Source organism: Drosophila willistoni, assembly GCF_018902025.1.
Source record: "Drosophila willistoni isolate 14030-0811.24 chromosome XL unlocalized genomic scaffold, UCI_dwil_1.1 Seg141, whole genome shotgun sequence".
In the NCBI taxonomy this organism is placed as follows: Eukaryota; Metazoa; Arthropoda; class Insecta; order Diptera; family Drosophilidae; genus Drosophila; species Drosophila willistoni.
In genome coordinates this window covers 8,833,028-8,851,940 of record NW_025814052.1, presented here as the reverse complement: position 1 = coordinate 8,851,940, position 18,913 = coordinate 8,833,028, and the positions used below count along the sequence as shown (strand labels likewise).

The 18,913-nt window shown below is 37.0% G+C and overlaps 3 protein-coding genes across 3 annotated transcripts in view; 1 reads left to right on the top strand and 2 right to left on the bottom strand.

The window, feature by feature from the left end:
- Positions 1-311: 311 nt before the first annotated feature.
- On the bottom strand, positions 312-830 carry LOC6648731. The gene is made up of 2 exons (XM_002071798.4): positions 640-830; positions 312-569 (listed from the first exon to the last, which is right to left on the bottom strand). Exons 1-2 carry the CDS (start codon positions 811-813, stop codon positions 396-398), a joined length of 348 nt encoding a protein of 115 aa, XP_002071834.1. The 5' UTR covers positions 814-830; the 3' UTR covers positions 312-395.
- Positions 831-1,274: 444 nt separating this feature from the next.
- The window catches only part of LOC6648729 (serine/threonine-protein kinase S6KL), a 28,092-nt gene continuing 10,453 nt past the window's right edge, over positions 1,275-18,913 (bottom strand). The window contains exons 8-9 of the mRNA XM_023179467.1: positions 1,642-1,971; positions 1,275-1,575 (exon numbers count right to left, since the gene is read on the bottom strand). Of these exons, the coding sequence (XP_023035235.1) occupies positions 1,468-1,575; positions 1,642-1,971 (438 nt within the window). The 3' untranslated portion in view covers positions 1,275-1,467. The remainder of the gene's footprint in view (positions 1,576-1,641; positions 1,972-18,913) is intronic.
- LOC6648730 (protein bangles and beads) lies at positions 13,127-16,435 on the top strand. The gene is made up of 2 exons (XM_002071797.4): positions 13,127-13,217; positions 14,741-16,435. Exon 2 carries the CDS (start codon positions 14,742-14,744, stop codon positions 16,116-16,118), a length of 1,377 nt encoding a protein of 458 aa, XP_002071833.1. The 5' UTR covers positions 13,127-13,217; position 14,741; the 3' UTR covers positions 16,119-16,435.

Here is an 18,913-nt window from a genome sequence, read left to right as displayed (position 1 = left end):
CAGAAAAAGATAATTGACTTTTTCTAATCCCAAATTATCTGAATAATATGTAGGAAACGATAACTTCATACTTCTTTACCTAGAATAGAATAAACTTCTGTCTATTTAAGTTCACTTAGCTTCATCTTGGCATTCTTTCAATGATTTTGAAAACTTTTGAGATATAATTTCTATGGCAGTTTAGTTTGTTTCTCTTATTCGTGGTTTTCAAATTTTAGAAGCAAACAACCGACTATTTAGATAAGGGTAATATCAGCACTTAACACTCTCAGTAGCCCAATAATTAATAACTTGAAATACTTAAGTGACACTTTGATGATATGGACAATGGGTATTTATTATTAATCTTTTCTGTTGCAATTTCCGTTGGTAAAACTCATTTTTCCTGGTCATGTTTATCCCCAGAATTGGGCGGTCACATTGATGCCTTGAGCGTATTGGCTCTTCACATTGATGGTGGCGAAGGTGAAGCCAACTCCGCCAGTCCACAAAGTGGAAGTGGGACCCGAACTGTTGGTAAAACGATCCGTAACAGTGATGTATGTAATGGTCTTGGTATTAACCGATCCCTATTAAACAAATCGAAAGGTGAAATTCAGTAAAATGTCATCGACTTGTTTCACATTTAAAAACACTCACGCTTGTGGGGAACGAAATGGTGGAGCTCTGGTAGTCGTTGTTCTTCTTATACAATGTCACATTCTGGGTGTTCAACAACACGCTATTCGATAGCTTGCTACCCCAGGTGGCATTTGCGGCATAGCCAAGGGCCAAAATGCCCGAGAAGACGAGTACGAATTGCAGCAACTTCATATTTTGGCTTCGAGTTAAATTTGCTTAATATGCTGGCTATGCCAAATGGTTGACAGTTTTATACCATTAACGAAAGTGAAGGCAATGTGAATTGTATTATTATCTATTATCTTTCGTTGGTAGCGATATTTTTTTTTGTTATTGTTTTTGTCTATTATCAATTCTCTTTATTATATGCCGTCAATTTGGTATGTGTATATTGTACATTGTTATTTCTTATTGGCAAATTATTTATAGGCTCTGGGATGACTTACACAAGCTTATCGGACTACCACTTCGGCGAAATGATCACATTTATATGTATATATACATATATAGGTGAGTAGGTACTTTTCTGCCAGATACCATACGAGACGATGTACCCAGTTCTCAGGAAGTACTTGAGCCGAAGTGATCCACGTGCTCTAAACTAACTCGAGAGTACATTTCTTTTCTTTAGTAATTAATTAACAATTCACCAGTCAGTTAGTTCAAAGCTTTATTTTCACATTCAATTAACACACATTTTCAACTAATTTTATTTATTCCAAAATCATATTAAATATGTTATATATTAGCTAACTTGGGAGGAGGGAGTACAACGACAAAATAAATGTTTCGAATGGCAATCGATTCGTTCATATGGCTTAATTATTTCATTCTTTGTTCTTGGCACTAAAAGTTGTGGAATGCTTTGGTGGCCAGCTCGCTGGAACATTGTTCGAACTGATTATCCTCATAGATCCGTATACCATCGCGTCGTATAATCTCTTGAGGGGATAACTGAAATGAAAATATATTTCTATTGAGATAACATTTCACATTCTAGAGAGTCCATTCATTTAGCACCTTTAGCATTCGCTTGGCATCCAGTTGGTAGTCCTTGTACAGGGCTATTCTCTGCAATTGCATCACACTGCGTATGCGTTCCCGTGGCCCAATGGCCAAGAGGCGACGCAACACATCCTGACCCTCATGGCTGAGACTGCCCACGGACTCTGGCAAGAAATCATCATCCCTGTCGCTGCTATCACTGTCTAGCAGGCAACCATTGATCTGGGCTATGGAGGGAGCATTCGAGAGGCATTCGCTACCACCACCATCGCTAGCCATGTTGGAGCTGGCATTGCGTTGGTTTCTCTCTTGCTGGCGTAGCAAATATCGTTTTATATTGGGGCACTGTGGGGCACATAAATAATTAAAAATTGTTGAGTAAGAAAGAAATTCAAATATTCTTGCCCACAAAAAGCACCTAGAGCAATAAATTGTTATTGCCAAAATTTCATTATATTTAATGATTGAAATATAGGCAAAGTCGATATGGCAAATATCATGAATCAGACATTTGCTTTGTTTTTTTAATTCTTGCTTCTTAATTTATCCATAGTAGACTTTTGGTTAAACTACAACATTTGTACCAAATAGTTTCCAAAAATTGTTTTAATTTATTACTGTCTCGTAAGAGCACAGATAACAAATTTGCAGAATGACATCTAAGATAAGAAATTTTCTTACAGTTTTTCTTTAACAAAATATTACCTATAAAAATTGTAGTTCCAATTGATAGAAAACTTGTCGATTCTATTAATAAGTAGTTACTATAAAAACATATTGACTAAAAAAAACAAAACAAAAAAAGTTAAGTTTTTCAATACTAAAGCCTTTATGAAGCTCAAAATAAACATGATGAAGGGTAAAAGCTTAAAATTTATGAGAAATTATTGTCCAATGTTGGTTTAACGAATCTGGGACTCCACGGGAATTCCTTAAGGATGTCAGTTGAGCCGAATGTTTGGCCAAAAAAGAAAATAAAGTCTCTGTACATTCTATGCACCTACGTTATCTGTTTTTACTATAATAATTAAGATTTTCTTAGAAAACCAATTACGGAGCCCGTAAAGTAAGTGGGACGGAGGCTGTTCCATCCAGCGGTTTTACATAACCTAATCTTAATAGTATTTATGATCTGATCACATCGGATTTATGGCAACTTTATTTACTACCTTTCATTTTCTACATAAACAAAACATTCTATTTTAGCTAAAGTATAAAGGTTTGAAATGCTTATGAAAACAAATTGCTAATGAGGATAGAAAGAAACAGCTTCAGACAGTTATGACAAAGAAATTAATCATTTATATGTATTTAGTATAAGACTATAGAACGTGTATGCAATATTTTTTGGCATACTTTTAGGCAACACATAAACATTAAGGAAACAGTTAACAGATCATGTTAATAACAGTTGCAAGGTAAGAGGATAGGTAAACAAGAGAACACGAAATCTAAATGAACAAATGACATGTAAAAAATGTTACTCTTATAGAATAAATGATGAACTATGAAATTAATAGGGAATCTCATTTAGTCCACCCACAAGCATATAGAAACATGAACACAGTTGAGTTTTCTCCCATGATGCATCACTCTCTGCTCGTGTGTCTATTACCCCTTCCGCAAATTCACTCACACGCACACACAATGAATTTGCATAAAGTTCAAGTGCGTGCATTTCCATCGCACATTGGCCAAGTGCAGGAGCAATCATAATTAAAGACCAGAGAGAGAGAGAGAGAGACAGAGAAATAGAATAATATGTTGGGGGCAGAGAATTGGTTGCATTTTTACTAGAGTCTAGACTCTATTCATCATTCATTGGCATCATTGAGCAAATGAAATTCCAAAAATTTGCATAAATTAACTTTAGGCATTCATTCCACATTGACTTTGATATTAGTAGAAATAAATAGTAGTAGCAATAATAGTAGTAGTAGTAGTAGTAGTATAAGCTACTCTGATTGACTAGTCAGTTTGTCAGCTATAATCTACTTTGCATACAATGTGACAACATTTCACAACAATCCCCCTGAGTTTAGTTTAGTTTCTGTTTCCCTCGCGCCACCCCACCAGGTCCCTCCCCTTGCACCCCTCTCTGTTTGTCACAGTGTGTGTTGTATTTGGTTTTTTTCTATTACTTACTATTTTTAAAGTAGTCGACCGCTAATTGAATTCAATTTGCATGCATTAGCGTTCGTTCATAGAAGAGCTTTGGCTTTCTGACTGGCTGACTGGCTGACTCTGACTCTGAATCTCTGAATCGGAGGCTGAGGCTCAGATGAGACTCATCCCCTAATGCCCCATGCCCCCCTTATGGGGGCTTATGCCCCATGCCCCATGTCCATCCATTTGCTGTTCCCATCATGATTATTCGTACACATACTTAGATATATATATATTTTATAATTATCTCTAGCTGCAAAATAAATAATAATAATAATAATAAAAAAATATAAAAAATATTCATAAATTTCAGGGCAAATTCGTTGAGCCGTGCATTTTGTTGATGCCCTTGTTCACTCAATTCTATCACTTTTCTCGCTCTGTTCGCTATGACGTTTTCATTTATTTGGATTTTTAATTTAATATGATATATGCCAACATCTACTACGCATACGATTCGTACAATATGATGATTCAGTTTTATATTATATAGATATTTGTTTGTTATTCTCTTCTCTTTTTGCTAAACAAAAACCCAAATACGTTGATTGTGCGTGTGTTTGTGTCTGATCATGAATTTTGCTAATGTTTTGTAGAATTATGACAAGTTCTCGGCTTCGGTTCATGATTAATATGATACATGTTTGTGATCTGTCATCAATTAGATAAATTTGATTTACTTTGTTAGTAATTTTCTATACCAAAAGTATAACCGAAAGTCGGTGAAACAAACTTGAACTTCAAACTTTAAATCTGGCAGTCCATAAAAAAAAATAAAGCAACATTTGAAACGGTTCATTTTGTTTAACTATCTGCGTTTAATGGGCCAACTAAGAGATACAACAAAAGTTGTCGACCGATGCTGCATCTTTTCTTTAGAATTTTAGTTTTTGACACGTGCTGCCTCGTCTTCCCTTTGTCTATCCGTCTATCTATTTGTCTGTCTGTCAGTCGCTATAAACATATGGAAATTTTATCGATATTATATTGTAGCTAAATGTAGATTTGAAAATAAGGTCAACAAACTGATTGCTATCAAATTTGTTTCGAGATATTAAACAGGAAAAAGACAGGGACGGATCATGCCAAAGAGAGGCGTACTTTCTAGTTTTTAAAGAACTCACATTTGTTTTGCTTATGATAATATTGCATACACAAAATGGTATAGGATCTAGAGAGTGTTGGTGGGATGGGGGCAGGAGCAGGAGTTTGCAGGAGGCGGGGATTGTCGGCGACATAACAAAGAAATATTGCTTTATGGCCATAACTTAATCTTTGCAGATTGTTTTTATTATTATATTTTTCGTGTGTCTACGTCTGACTGACATCGTCTGACTGACTGACTGTGCATAGATTAAGACAATTAACTCTGGACATTAATTTTCTAGGAAATAGAAACAAAATATATATACATATATATACATATGTATGTATCATAATAATAATCACGCAGAATCAGTTAATAAAAAAAATTCAAAAAACAGCAACAAGAACAGATTGATGGACGGCGGCGGTTAATTGGTCAAGTAGGAGAAGGAGCCGACGAACTTTGAGAGATCATAAAACAAAAAAAACGAACACAAGAAAAGAAACACAGCAGACCCTCCCCAGAACAGGTAGCCAAATGTGACCAAAGTTAATAGCCAAAGACTGGGCCAGGGTCAGAGAATCATTCTACACACACACACACAATTTGATGGATTTCTTAGCTGGATTACATATTCAGTTCTCCATATGACTCTCACGTGCCTGCAATTGATTTTCTCAAGTGACAAATAGTTAATAACAATACATAATAAATATTATCAACAATCAACGGGAAGCTTAGCGCTAAGCTCTCCTCTACATAGAGAAAAATGTTTGTTTAACGAAACGAAATTTTGAAAAGGTTAACCAAGGAGCTTAGAATTTACTCCTTTTTTAATTTTTTTAGATCGTTTAATTTAAGAATGTAACAGTTTCTGTTTATATGCCAATTATCGATTAGATTTCTCTCAGTGTAAAGATGTGCTCGTTGGCAGCATTTCGCAACTTGTTTTCGAATCAACGAACCAGGAAGGTGGCGCTGGCGGTGGCACCTAAAACATGCCCGTCCTCCCACCCCCACCCCCACCCCAATGTCGACACCCCCAGTGATTTAATTTAAATCGAAATAGAAAAAAATAAATACAAAAAAAAAACTATTTCACTTTGTCAACTTGTCTCTCTCGCTCGGCATTCGCATTGATTAAGCTTAATTCGTTCAACCAAATGCAGGTCAAAGCTTTCGAAATCTCTCAACTAGGTTCATCTCGATATATATATATATATATATATAAATTGTGTATATATATATAAACTATGGATTTATCATATCATCTGTTGGAAAAGTACACACGATTGTGCATCCCACAACCTTGAATTGAAATCGATTATTGATCATAACAATGACGATGACGATCATAGTGGTGAAAGTGCTCTTGGCAATCGAAATTATCAAATCACTTTCACATTCTCGTTTAGTTAGCTAACTAAATAATTAACTTAGTTACTCAAGTAATTCTTCGGAAATTCATAATATCAACAAGTTACAAATGCCAAAAGGCATCAACAGTAGCCAATTTCTATCTATCTAATAAAGAAAACGAATTTATTGACTTTAATTCCCACTACCCTTTCTTTTTACTAATTCAAATCAAATTAGTCTGAGTTATATATATTTGGTATATTGTTTCTTGAACAGTTTCGATTTGAAATATATTCTAGAATTGCGAAAAATTTGCATTACTCTTCTTTACCTTTTCCTCCCAAATAATCACCTAAAATTCAGTAGACTTGAAGGATCTTCCAATTAGTTTCTAAACTGGAAAGAAAAAGGTGGCGGTAGTATTATTGAAATATTTTGTTTGCTTCTTTCGTTTCATTCGCTTATAATTCGCAAGTTGTTTATGCCAAGTCTTCTGATAGAACAACTAAAGCAAAAGCCCATTAGGCTTTAAATTGAAATAATAATAATAAGCTAATTTGAAATTATTTCAAATTGTTGAATTGTTTTGAAACAATTCAAAAATACCTCTAATAGTTATCATATTCTAGTTGCAAGTCTTCTTAATTTTTGTGTGGGTTGGAAAAAATGAAACGACTAAATTGGCATTGCGTTTAAGTACCTACTAAGTACCTGCTGCTTCTATTTAATTTAATCAGATTCAGCTGATGATGGCGCAATGATAAGACAGATGCAGGCAGTTCCCTCTAGGGGTTCTATATAGATAGAAACACAATTTTCGAACCGGCTTGCCATAGCTATATAGCCAAATGACGACGACAAACAACAACAACAACAAGCTGCTGTAGCAAATGCAAATTTCAATTACAGACATTAAGATGCGTGAGGACTTTAATTACAAATTGCAAAAAATGGCAAAAGAGGAAACTTACACTAAAGTCTAGCACAGGAAAGTAAAGAGGCTGAGACAGAGACTGAGACTGAGGCTAAGGCAAGAGCAAGAAGAGTAACAACAAAAAATTATACAGAGTTTTTAGTTCCACCCATGGACATGGCTTGGCTTGGCTTGGCTCCAACTCGATGGACTGGACACTGGCCAATGCATTGGCCACTGTCCGCCACTGCGTTGCCACTGCGCATATTATGCGACAATGACCTCTTTTCCGTGCTTAGGACAATTCAAGGCCAATAACAAAGAGTTATGTATGAGGCGCATCCCATAAGATACAAGAAGAGCTTTGACTTGGACATGACTGGATGGACTGGATGGCCAGAAGATGTTGAGGCTGTTGCTTTGGTCTAGGCATTGTCCAGCATACTGGCTAGCAAGTGTGTGATTGTGTGTGTGTGTGTGTGTGTGTGTGTGTGTGTGTGTGTGTGTGTGTGTGTGTGCGTGTATCCATGGTCTTTATGCATGTTGCAGACAGCAATCAACTATGTTAATAACACTAGACAGCCAAACAAAAAAGCAATAAACGAATTTCAATACAACTTTTTGTACCCTTTGAATCGATTTCGGATAAAAAGATATAGAAATATATAACATATGTTCTGCACGATGAAATAATAAGCATGTGTATTTCAATATACAGATCTTACCTTAGTCAAATCGCTATCAACTCTATCATAAATATAGAAATATGAAAAGTAAAGTTTTGACTTTGTCACATCTAAAAGTCGGTGCCAAGTTAAATGAAATTATTTGGATTATTAATCGGATTAGCTGAATCAAAATTGGCAATGAAAAGATTAGTAAAATATGTAATAAGCCTGCTAAATTTTAACAAAATCGGCTTACTATAACATATAATAAAATTGAACTCTCGCAAGGGTATATGAATTTTGAAATATTTAATGGAAATGGCCAAAGTTATAGCAAAATGTAGAATTTTGAATAGAGCAAGGCCTGTTTTTGTGCAAAACACTTGTAGGCTAGTGTAATGACGTTTTGGTTCTTTTTTTCCAACATGGATAACGATGATTATGATCGTGATAATGGCAATGATGATAATGACGTTGACGACTACGACAATGATGTTGATTGCAACGCATGCGCACATTTTATATGATAGCACACACACACACACACACAGACGCACACACACCTGTAATACCCCACCCCAACCCAACGAGGCTAACCAATGATTACACCACTCTTTCACTTCCACTTCCACAGAGAATGCAACAGTAAGACAGAGAGACAGACTGAGGGACTGAGAGAGAGGGAGGGAGAGAGATCTCACATTGGCTCTGTCTCTCTTGCTGGGGCTAAGTAAACGATGCCGCTGAAAACTTATTGCTTTGGCCAAGAACCGAAACGAGGCAATTCAAGGCGACTCTTCTGCAAATATTTATGCGCATGAAAAAGGATCCCGCCTTTGGAAGCGGAGGCCTGGGGAGGGGCTGACCACCATTAACTCTGCCCCCAGCCACTTGGACAAGTGTGCATTGGGCAAATAGCAAAGAATGATCTTGCTCTCCTCTCCCTTGCCCTGCACTGCCACTGCACATGCACTCCATATCACTCTACTCCACTCCACTCCAGAGTCGAGTCGAGGCGAGTCCAGTTCAGTCCAAGTAAAGGTTTAGTTCCAGTTCAAACCAATTGCGCCGACAACTAACTTGGCCCAGGCAATTTTCCACAATCAAAAACTTGCATTTGATTTGGTCCGCCGTCTTCGTCGTCGTCTTCTTCGTGGTCATCGTTGTCTTCCTTCCTTTTTATATTCTTCTTGTTGTCTTCTGTCGCTGTCGTCGTCGTCGTCGTCGTTGTCTTTTGCCCTTCTCATTGTTTTACGCTTGGCTTGGTCTTTTACTTGTGTATATACATACTAAGAAGAAGAAAAAATGTATATACATAGGTATATTTATATGTCTAGTCACTTTTTTTATACTTGTTTCTCTTCTTCTAACTTGGGTAACACCTTTATAGGGGACTGGTCAAAAAGGAAACGAGATAGAGACTATTTTTAGATGATGCAATTTAATTGCAGACGACAGAACTAATGAAAACCTCATGGATAGGTAGAAGTGAAAGGTTTCTATCTAACACATCCATACATTCATACATATACTTGTGTATATACGAAGCATAAGACAAAATTTTCATATACTTTATATCAATTTGTTCCTTTTCTTCTTTAGAAACTTTGAACTTTCTCTTTTGCATAAATCAAGTAAATTATTTCCTACTAATTTATATTAATCCGATTGTCTAATAAATCATGGCAGTCGGTAATGCTGATCAAGAACATATACATAAATTTACATACATACATATTGACTATTTTCTTTTTTCCTAATTTTCACTGCCTAATTCATATGAAAATCTTTTATGCATGAGTCTCTCCAAATGAAAATTATGGCAAATTAACTCGAAATAAATACCATAAATGTCAATTCAAATTAGAAAAATAAATCTGTATTAAGCTAAGTGCATGTCCTACGAAAGAAATAGTCTAAATCAATGCTAAATTCTAATTTAAAAGGGTACAAAAACTATTAAAAAATCGATGATATCCATTTTATAATTAATACTATGATTACTGTGTTTTTATAGAATGCAGTTTAACAAATTTCTTAAAAATCAGAGTACAAATAGTCGAGTTTACGAAAATTTGAACGATAGGTGCGCTAAAGTGCTTCGGGCGAGATGACTAAATGAATTTTTTCCCTGAATTTAAAGACTCAGATTATAAGAACCTTTGAAGGGTCTCATGTCTTAAGATTAACTTTTTAAAAGTCTTTTTTTTTTTTGATTTGAGCACTTTCATTGCTAATTGTTTGAATTAATATTTTTTACTTATTTGACTTTGAATAATATCAAAATTGCATCTCATTAGGGTAGTTACATCTGTAAGGCTAAATCATGGAAGGAGGTTGGCCAGTTTATGTAGATGTTTAGCTAGAAGATTCGTCTCGACTGGGTTATCTGTTAGGTTAATCTTGGTTGGCAAACATTAGAACGTGTTTTTGTTCATACTTAAGTCACCTTTTGTTTTTTTTTTTTATGGTCAAAATTGATAGATCGGTAATTATTTCTAACTCTATTGCTTAAGTAACTATGAAAAATCATTGGGCAATTTAATAATAATTGCAATTATGCATGATTTTTCTAAACGCGAATCTAAGTACGAGAGATATATGTATGTTTACCTGGGCAGCGATGTCAACTTCAACGTCAACTTCAACGTCAACGTCAACGTCAACGTCAACGTCAACGTTAGCGTCTATGGACGCAGCGCGCTGCCGACCTTCATACGCAGCGCTGCAAATAAAGATTTTTCATTGCTGCGTTGCGTTGACGTTGACGCTGACGACGACGCTAGCGTCGGGGTCGACAGAGTTGTCTTTGATTACAGGCTGCAGGTCTCGGGTTTTGCATATGAAAATTTTCAATTCCAAGTAGCAATAAAACGAACCTGGACAGCAGGTATACATAAAGCTACACACATACATATAGATATATATATGTACATATACATATATACATACAGATGTGTCATCATCATCATTATCAACCAAAAACTCAGGTAGAGGGGCCCCAGATGACCATAGAAAACAAGAAAGCAAACAAATCCGTTAATCCATTTATTGCGGCGAGCTTCATAAAACCCCGAAAAACATCAACAAAAATAACTAAATACATACATATGTACATACATACATCGATACAAATGTATATACATAGTTCATAAATAAACAGATGGACATTTGCTGATACGATTGAAAATGTATCGTGTATCTTGAATGTTGTGTGTATCTTGCATTGGGTCAATATTTGAGCTCAGTTTTAGTTTCCTCTGGTTGTTGTCGTCAAGCTGCTTAGAAATAGATGGCAGCCAGCAACAAGCCCAAGAATAGTTATTTATATGATGATACAGAAAAACCAACGCACAACTAACTAACTAACCCTGCCCTACTGTCTCTCTCTCTCTCTCTCTCTCTCTCTCTCTCTCTCTCTCTTTCACTCTGTCTCTTTATCTTTAAGCATCTATCTGACCATCGCCATCTTGCACCCTTGCTCAATCAACTAACTAAATTGAGTCTCGTACTCATCATGATCATCATCATCATCAATGAGAAGATAAGCTTAAGTGAGCAAGAACTTTCCACTGAATGGATCAAGAAGATACAGATACAGTTTATATATATATATGGATATATAGTATACACAAGCATACACAATACAATACTTAAACTCATACTTATAGGGTACAGCACATAAAAGATACAAATTTAGCTTTTTTTGTGTATCTTGTAGCTTGTTCATTTCGGCAGCTGCCCTTTTCGAAATGATCTTTATTATTATCATTTCGTTTCGTTTCTTTTCTTTTTTTTTTTTGGGTTGCCTAATTTAAAAGATAGTGAGGAAGAATAATTTGAAAAAAGAGCAGAATCAACCTAGTAACTTTGAGTCCTTTAGAATCTTCGAGCAACTTGCGAATTCTTTGCCAAATCGTCTAAAAATAGAAGTTTTATTATTTAGATTCTGTCCATCTCAAGAGCAAATGTGAGTTTTGATTTTAATCCATTAAATTTTTTATGTATGAAAACTTTCCATTCCATACCCTCTAACCAAATAAGTCAAATCCCATTTTAAACATTCTACATACAGACAATTGTTTTTTTCTTTTTGTTTTTGTGTTCATTTTTGTATTCTATAAAAAGAAAAGCCCATTTAAGGGCCACATTTATCATCATGCCATCATTATCATCCTTAGAACGATCGAAGGAAACTTAAAGATACATTTTTTTTGTCCATTTTTCTTTTTGATTATGTTAATGTTGCTGCTGCTGGTGGTGGTGGGGCTGGTGGTGCTGGGTCTGGTGGTGCTGCTGACTCTGGTAATGGTGTAAAAATAGTAGAAGATACCAAACCAGTTTACCCTTTGCCTGGGCACAGGCAGGCAAAGACCAAAGCATCAAAGCAAAGCACACAATTAAGATTCTGATCGAAAAGTAAAAGAAACTCCATTTGAAAATCGTGTCTGGGCATTTTTAATGGATGCTTATGGCCAATCGATCAAAGCCGACGACGACGACGACGACGACGGCGACGACGATCGAACGATCGATCGATTGATCCATCCATCTATCCATCGATGCATTGATCCTGACTATAAATAACTTTCATGGAAGGAAGAAGACTTACAAATTGCTAAAGAAGGAACACACAATTCTTGTTGTCTATTTATGGTGAAAGGGGCCCAAGAACCAACTATCAACTTCTTCTACTACTGCTGCTGACTACTACTTTAGTACCGACTTAGAACTTTGGACTAAAAATAGCAGAAGTTGTCCAGTCCTCGATCTCGATATATATATATGTATATACATATATATGTACCCTCTTTGTCTCTTTCTCTCTGTCGCTTTCTCACCCCGCTGTTCGTGCCTAGCACGATGTCGACGTCTCCGTCTCCGTCTCGGCCCTCCGCTTCTGCCACTGCCACTGCCACTGCCTCTGTCGGCGCTCTTTCAGCTCAGCTCAGCTTAGCTCGGCTGCGAGTATATATAAACGGCTCGGCTTGATGGCAGCCACTCAAAGTGTATCTTGTATCTGACCGGGTGAGAACAACTAAAGCGCCAGGCGCAAACGGGACTAAGAACAAATCTTACAAAAATAAATACAATCATTTTTTTCAAACATTTATTTTTTTGTGCGCGTGTCAAACTCTTAATACTCAAGAACTCTACGAAATCAAATTGCAAATAAACAGAAAAAAAAAACCACACACACAGTATCTTTAAGATACACAATATCAAACGCATTCGAAAGGAAACACACACAAAATAAAACAAACGGTGCCCACTTCAAAGTTTAAACAAAACTAGACTAAACTAAAACAAAAACAAAAAAAAAATACAAAAAAGAAACAAACACCAAACAATCTTTTCTTGTTCAATCCAAAACCTCAGCTGCTTCAAATTCGCACAGGTAAGCGACCCCTTCCACCCCCACCACCCCCTTCAGAGAGTCGTTTTTTTTTTTGCCTTTCTTTAGTTTCTTAGTTTGTTAAACGAGTTTCATGTGAGAGACTCTTGCATAATGCAGAAATATCCCCACCAAATCTTAGGAATGCACAATTCCATTTTGGGGAGAGCGAGAGGCAAAAAACTTGTAGTTCAGAAAACAGAAAATACCGTAATCTTGATAAAGAAAAAGGAAATCACTTTTAAATTTGCAAATTTTGAAACAAAAAGAAGAATAAAAAAAATTTGCAAAGAATCATTAAAAAACACATGCAAATACATACATACAATTTATGCAAATTTAAAACTACTTCAGCAGACACAATAACAGTTAATCCAAGTCTGCCAAAATACATCTATATAGAGATGCATATATAATTTAATTAGATTAAACAGAGATTAAATTAAAAACTTAATGCCTTATTCATGTTTTTAATCTAATCAGCAAAAAGCTAAATAAACAAATATAGATATTAGATATTTTGAAATCAAAGTTTTAATAATATACATATTCAAAAACAAAAAAAAAAAGTCCTTGAATACAAAATTCACAGAAGATAGTCTATATTTTAGAATCAAAAGTAGTTATATTAACAATCAGTAAGTATTTGTATTTAGCTGAATTCGAAACTGATTTTTCGGGCCTTTAATTGATTAGTCGATATTTCCGGTATCTGTAAAAACTTTTAAGACATTTTCTAGGGATCGAAGAGAGATTAGATTATATACTATATACATTTAGGTTGGTTCAGTTGACCTTAGTGGCAAGTGATTTCTTTCTGAACTTGCACATTTCGAAATAGATTGACAGAAAAGGAAAAGGAAGAGTATTATAGACGTGTGTATTGAGTGTGTGTGTGTGTGTGTGTGTGTGTGTGGGTTAAACTGGGTTGACTAGGTCTACGAACTGCTGTTGCGCTCGGCCGACAGTCGAGAGCCGACAATCCGATTCAGCAATTCAATTGTCAATTGTAAATTTCCGTCAATTCTTTCAAAAGAGCGCCAAGATTTGATTTAATCGAATTAAAAATAAAAACGTTTCCATATGTTGCGAGATGGAATTGGCAAACGTCAACTGACAATCAAGTGATGTTGTAATAATTTTCAATTGCCATCTAGCAAAACTATTTGCATGTCCACATTCCCAGTCCCCCTCCCCGCTGCCCACCCAGTGCCCTGTCACTCACCCACATACACCTACATAGTACATAGATAGATACTTGGTCTGATGTCTGACCTTTTTGACTGGGGCGCCGCTTAATTGGCATGACAAGCATCAAAAAACAAGGGAATTGGAACGTAACGAAATGGAACGAGGAACGAATCGAAACGATACGGAACAAATGTTACAAGGCCAAGTGTAACGATTGGGAAGGACATGCAACATTGTTCCATTCCATTCATTCCATACGACTTAACTCGATCATTATTTGCCTTTAGTGTTCCATTCCAATGTATTAAGTAAAGTAATTTATGTTTTCTTTTTAGCATGAAGTGTCAATTGATATTAGTGGCCGCCGTTTGCCTAGTTGGCGTCTGGTCTCTCCCTGTGCCCGATGAGGAGGTCGCCATACAGCCAGATGCCGGCTCGAAAGCTGAACTGCTAAGCAAGACGGTCCAAACCAGTCCCATTGAGCCCGCCCCAATCAAGTCCATCGAGCCACAGTCGAAAGTGGAGCCCAAGTCGGCCCCAGCACCAGCACCTGAGGCTGCTCCAGCTCCAGCTGCTCCCGCTGCCGCTGAGCCCGAATTGAAATCAAGTGCTCCCGATGTTGAGACCGCTCCAGCCATCCCCGAAAAGAAGTTGATCCCCGAAGAGACAAAGCCCGCTGAGAAGAAATTGCCCGCCGTTGTTGCTGCTGCTGCTGCTCCCGCTCCAGCTCCTGCTGCTGCCGCCATTCCCGCTGCTCTGCCAACTCCAGTTGCCACTCCAGGTGTTGAGGAAGCCAAGTCCTTGCCAACCGAGGCCGAAAAAGATGACGATAAACCAGTGGAGGCACCAAAAGCCATTCCCCTCGTAGAAGCTGCCGCTGCTCCTGCTGCCAATTCGGAGGTACAAAAGCAATCGGTCGAAGAAGCCAAGCCTCTGGAACCCAAAATCGAGGCCAAATCGACGGAAACCCTAACACCAGTTGTTCCCCTTGAAGTTGCCGCCGCCGCCGCCGAGCCAGAGAAGGAGAAGGAACAGCAGCCTGCCCGTCAGGAACGCATCAATGAGATTGAACAGCAGCAACAGCAATTGGAAAAGGAGAAGGAACAAAAGAAGCCTGAATTGTCTCCAGCTGCCGTTGTGACCGACGCCCCTGCCCCCGCACCTGCTGCCCCTGCTGCTACTCCAATTGATGCCAAGCCCACCGAGAGCAACATTCAAGTGATTGCCCCCTCTGCTCCAGAGAATGCCGAAAAGAAGTTGACACCAGCTGCTGCTCCCGCTGCCCTGGCCGCTCAGGCCAAGTCTGTTGAGAAGGGAAACCAGCCCATCCAGCCAGTGGAACAGCAAAAGAACACAGAAACAGCTCCCGAATCCTTGCCAGTCCTAAAGGCCATCGAGAAGCAGCCCGCCAGTGAGGAAAAGGAATTAGAAGAGAAGCCCAAGCCAGAGATTAAGTTGGCCGAAGAGAAGAAGCCAGCCGAAATTGCCGCTGCTGAGCCCAAGAAAATCGATGAGCCCATCACCGCCTCCTCTCCCATAGCCGAACCCAAGCCCGCTGAGGCCGCCCTCGCCCTGGAGGAGCCCAAGAAGAAGTCATCGGAAGAGAAGTCATCGCTTGACAAATCTGAATCCTCCAAGGCTGAAGATTCCTCATCTGGTGAATCCAAGGAGTCTGATGAAAGCAGCGAGTCCAAGGAGAATGCCTCTAACTAGATGAAAAAATAACACTCCAAGCCCCTCCCTTTACCAAACGCCTTTTCTCCCTCCCTCCCCCATAATAGTTAGTGGTATTTCTTAGTTATAAATCGAAGACGACGCATTCGCATCCCCCCTCACACACTCTCTCTCTCTCTCCCTTTCACTGTGTACCCGGCCCGCCCAACTTTTCACTTAATCCAGAGCAAGCAAAACATATATAAATATATCCAATCAAATCCGTAGAAATAGCAGCAACAAAAACAAAACAAACAAAAAACAAAAACAAACAACAACCAGGACAGGAGACAAACCGCTAAGATGGCATGCAAAACGTAATACTTATAATTCTAATTTAATTAATGTTAATTTAATTAAATTTTAGTCATTTGCAACAACGATCTTGAACTATCAACGATCACCGATTACAATAATTCCGACCTCCCCGATAACCACCCAGCCCCATTAACCACTCACTACTGCAAAAACAACAACAACAACAAAGGAAACTCCCTTAAAATTCCCAACAGCCTTGATTTAATATTATAATGCAAACTCTCGATATATATAAAGAATATATATATATATATATACTTTTTTTTGTATTTTCTAATTCGTGTGAATTTTAACATTTAACAAATAGTGTTATAACATATATATATACGCATATGTATATATATATACATATATATATGTATATATAATACAACACACATGTACGTATCGAGATATATATATGTGTATATATATATGCATAGATATGTATGATTTTATATAGACTGAGAAAATTCTTAAATAAAAAAAAACAGCGAAAAAAATGAAAAAAAACACACACACGAGTTTTAATTGTTATCGATAACAGCATCGATATTTGATTTTCAGTGACAAATTGTATGCCGATTATAAGCCATGACCAATCACCCAGAACAGAAATCACCTTGTTAAATCTTACTTAAAAAAGAAGAAAGATGTAAACAAAAATATTATTCTAAAATCGATAAAACTTGTCGTTTATCATTAAAATTATCACTCAAAAAGAAGTCGAAACTGATTGAATGAAAAGCTTTAAAGTAGCTCATGAAGACGGATGAGAAAGAGTTTATTTATGATTCGAATGTGATCAGAAAAGTTTTGCTGCCCATCCCATCCCAAAAACGATTTGCTGCTATTCCTCTTCCAACTGTACTGAAATATTTTTAAAATTTCCCGTTGGTTTCGACATTTTATGAAAATGGTCTATTAGTTTTGAGGAATTCGTCCCAAAAGGCTTATTTGAAATTCTAAATACTTTCGAAGATATGACGCTTTTTGTGAGGCAATGTGCTTCTCATGTAAAACAAACTTCAAACGCGTTTTGCTCGAAGTCCCTTTTCTTGAGCTGACGGCAAGGATACAGCCCGTAATTCTAAATCGATTTTAGTGAAATAAATGCAATCGACGTAGAATATCCATAGTTCTGGTTCCGACCCCAATCTAAGTTTTGGGGTTTTTTTCCTTTTTTTAAAAATAAAAAAAAAAATAAGTTAAAACAGATTTTCTTTTTTGATCGGCCGCCATTCGACAAAAAAAAAACTTTAATTCTGATTGAGGTCGGGAACAGAATTACTTTAATGCTGAATCTAACGCCGGGTTAAATTTAAATATCAGTCCAACCTGCGTCAAGTTATCCTTTCCGCTAGCAGGATACCTTTTGAGTTTGGGATTAACTACGGAAGCCAAGAACTTGTTGAAAAGCCCTCGTAACAAAACTAATTTATTTGCTTTTGAAACTTTTATTTGTTTTTAATTGAAGAAAAAATAGAATTTTAATAACTCTTCGTTTTCAAATGATAATTTTGAAACAGGTTCCAAAAAACCCTGCCAACCAAGGATGCCACCATAAAAAAGAGTTTATGGCTTAAGATTTCTATAACTCATTACCCATCAAGAAAAAAAAAAATTTATGTACATATATATATATGTCTTGTTCTAATCCTGAACAACTGAACAACGAGGATCCTGGTTCAAAACCCATGCAAGCATATGGATGTAATTTCCGTTTAAGCTGATGGCCATAGTTGGTAGTTGGTAGGTTGTTAAAAATAGTTGGGTGTGATAGTTGTAACTATGTATATCCCATACTAAACAATAATAAAAAGATTTTAAAATATTAGGGAGAATAAAAGGATGAACAGGAGAACTTTCAAATGCTGTCCCAGGCATAGATTTTGCTAGAGAAGAGAGTTCTAACAACCATACCATTTCATGAACGCTAAAACTAATTGGGAATTCCAACTACACGAAGCGAAAACAGGAATGACAAAGCTTGCAACTGTAGATTTCACATTTTTTTTTATTTTCCAATAATTTTTTATATTCAAAACATTTCAAATTTTTTAAGTAGAAAAAACCAGAGGGCCGGGGCTAACTTCGACCGCGTCAAAGTTTGTATACCCTTGCAACCATAAAAGTGGAAATAACGAAGATATTGATCAAAGTCACTGGGAGCTATATGATACAGTTACCCGATATTAAATTTCATGACAATAGCTCAGATAATAACGAAGTTATTGAGAAAAGTCACTGTTCGTGACTTTGTCATTTGTATGGGAGCTATATGATATAGTGATCCGATCCGGCTGATCCCAGATATACAACGCCTGCAGTATATACAAGCCTACATGCAAAATTTCAGCTCTGTAGCTCCAACGGTCTAGGAGGAGTTTGCGTTGATCCAGACGGACGGACGGACGGACGGACATGGCTATTTGAACTCGCCTCGTCGTGCTGATCAAGAATATATATACTTTATATGGTCGGAGATGCTTCCTTCT

Bases quoted from the DNA above. Each gene is read 5' to 3' on its own strand.
- LOC6648731 (XM_002071798.4), bottom strand. From the start codon at position 813: ATGAAGTTGCTGCAATTCGTACTCGTCTTCTCGGGCATTTTGGCCCTT. The intron at 570-639 runs GTGAGTGTTTTT...TTTGTTTAATAG, and splicing joins CCATTTCGTTCCCCACAAGC to GGATCGGTTAATACCAAGAC.
- LOC6648730 (XM_002071797.4), top strand. From the start codon at position 14,742: ATGAAGTGTCAATTGATATTAGTGGCCGCCGTTTGCCTAGTTGGCGTC.